Source organism: Penaeus monodon, chromosome 21, assembly GCF_015228065.2.
Source record: "Penaeus monodon isolate SGIC_2016 chromosome 21, NSTDA_Pmon_1, whole genome shotgun sequence".
NCBI lineage: Eukaryota > Metazoa > Arthropoda > Malacostraca > Decapoda > Penaeidae > Penaeus > Penaeus monodon.
The window spans coordinates 20,031,928-20,033,708 of NC_051406.1; the positions used below are offsets into that span (position 1 = coordinate 20,031,928).

Sequence of the window (1,781 nt, forward strand, 5' to 3'; positions counted from 1 at the left end):
GGCTGATTCCTTGAATTTATCAGAAAGAAAGATTCCTATTTTTTGACACTATTATTATTTTCAATAATAATTACATGGGTAATACTGATATCATGACAGAAACAAATCATGTCCCCCCCACAAATTAGCCAAAGAGATAAGATAAGGTAGGGCTACTAAGTTATTTTTTGGTAAGTAAGTGTTCATGAAGTTGTCAATGTGTACATAAAAATCAACAAAAGAAAACTATGGTGGCCTTTTACTTACTCTGCACCAATAGCATACAGACCCTAAAATGATGATATATAATTTGAAAGCCTATTTTTGAACTAAGAACCATAAGGACAAACAAGAAAGAAATAATGGGAGAAGAAATAGACAATGGAAGAAGGGGAAAAACAGAAGAGTTATGGACCAAGAAATGAAGAATAGATATAGAGACCATGAAAGAAGAAAGGAGATATGGACCATGAAAGAATGGCAGGAGGAAGGAAAATGGGAAGAAGGAAAACAAGGAAAAATAGACCAAGAAAGAAAGAGATTAAAGACAGATATGGACTAAGAAAGAAAGATGGAGACTATGAAAGACGGATAGAAAGAAAAATATAGAAAGAATGGAGTCATGAATCATGAAATAAGGCAGTAAAAGTATAAACCAAGAAACAAAAAGATATGGGCCATGAACAACAGAAAGGATATGAAAGGAGAAAAAGAAAATAAATACAAACAAAAATAAAGGAAAAAAAAATCAGTCAAGAAATAAATAAAAAGATAATGACAGAAAAGAAGGAAAAATACATTTACCATGAAAGATGGAAAAAAAGGACATATGAACCAGGAAAAAAGGAATGAGAGATGGTGATATGGACCAGAAAAAACATATGGAGAAGGAATGAAGGGGGGGGGGGGGGAAGGGGTTTGGGTTAAAAAAAAAAGGAAGGAAAGTAGAGAATGCAAGGGAATATACTGTAAAAAAAAATCCTGTAATGGATATTAGTCATAAAATGAACAACAACCAGAAAATAGGAACTTACTAATTTAAAAGCATTTTCCTTGAACTCTGATCCCATTGCAAGAAGTTCAGAAGAGGTATTGAAAGTTAGTGAAGTCACAGATGTAACAAGTTTATCTAGAACTTTCACAGGTAATGGTGTATCCTTTGTAAGGTCAGCAGTGTCATATATATTCACAATGCCTGATGATGATCCACAAGCTAAGTATTGGTTGTTTGGAGAGAGAGCTATTGACATTCCATCTATGCAACCATCATCATAGAACTTCTGGACACACTGCCTATTGTTAATATCCCAGGTCAACACATCACCTCCATCTGAAATGAATTATAAAGTATACTCTTAAAAGACTGTAAAAAAACTATAACACTTAATACTCCACATAATACTGCAACTTCAGCATTATTCCTCAAAGAAAAATCTTACTCTCGAGAAACTAACTTCCATGGGTATACATCCTTGTTCCACTCGAATTGAAGGTGGCTGATGTTACTTCCTCTGAAGCCTGGAGCGTGTCAATGTGTGAGAGGGTTTTGGTGTCAAATATGTGAATCAATGATTTGGACCCAAAGAAGAACAAAAGTTCACCATCAGGGGAAATTACAAATTTCTGAAAAAGAGAGCAAAATAAATGAACAAACAAATGTTCTCAAAACACAATAATCTTTCAATAAAATATTCAGAATTCTGAAGATGTACTAATTTCATTAATTAACCTTACTAAAATAAAACAAATATATCCACTTTAAAAATACTACACTGCTGTTGGTATACTGTCAGTCAAACATA

General features: G+C 33.2%; 1 protein-coding gene across 1 annotated transcript in view; it reads right to left on the reverse strand.

Annotated features, from left to right (window-relative positions):
• LOC119586320 (U3 small nucleolar RNA-associated protein 18 homolog) overlaps window positions 1-1,781 on the reverse strand; it is a gene marked incomplete in the record, with an annotated part of 14,383 nt that overhangs the window by 719 nt on the left and 11,883 nt on the right. Inside the window, 2 exon segments of the mRNA XM_037935032.1 lie at window positions 1,014-1,309; window positions 1,434-1,602. Coding sequence (XP_037790960.1) covers window positions 1,014-1,309; window positions 1,434-1,602 — 465 coding nt within the window.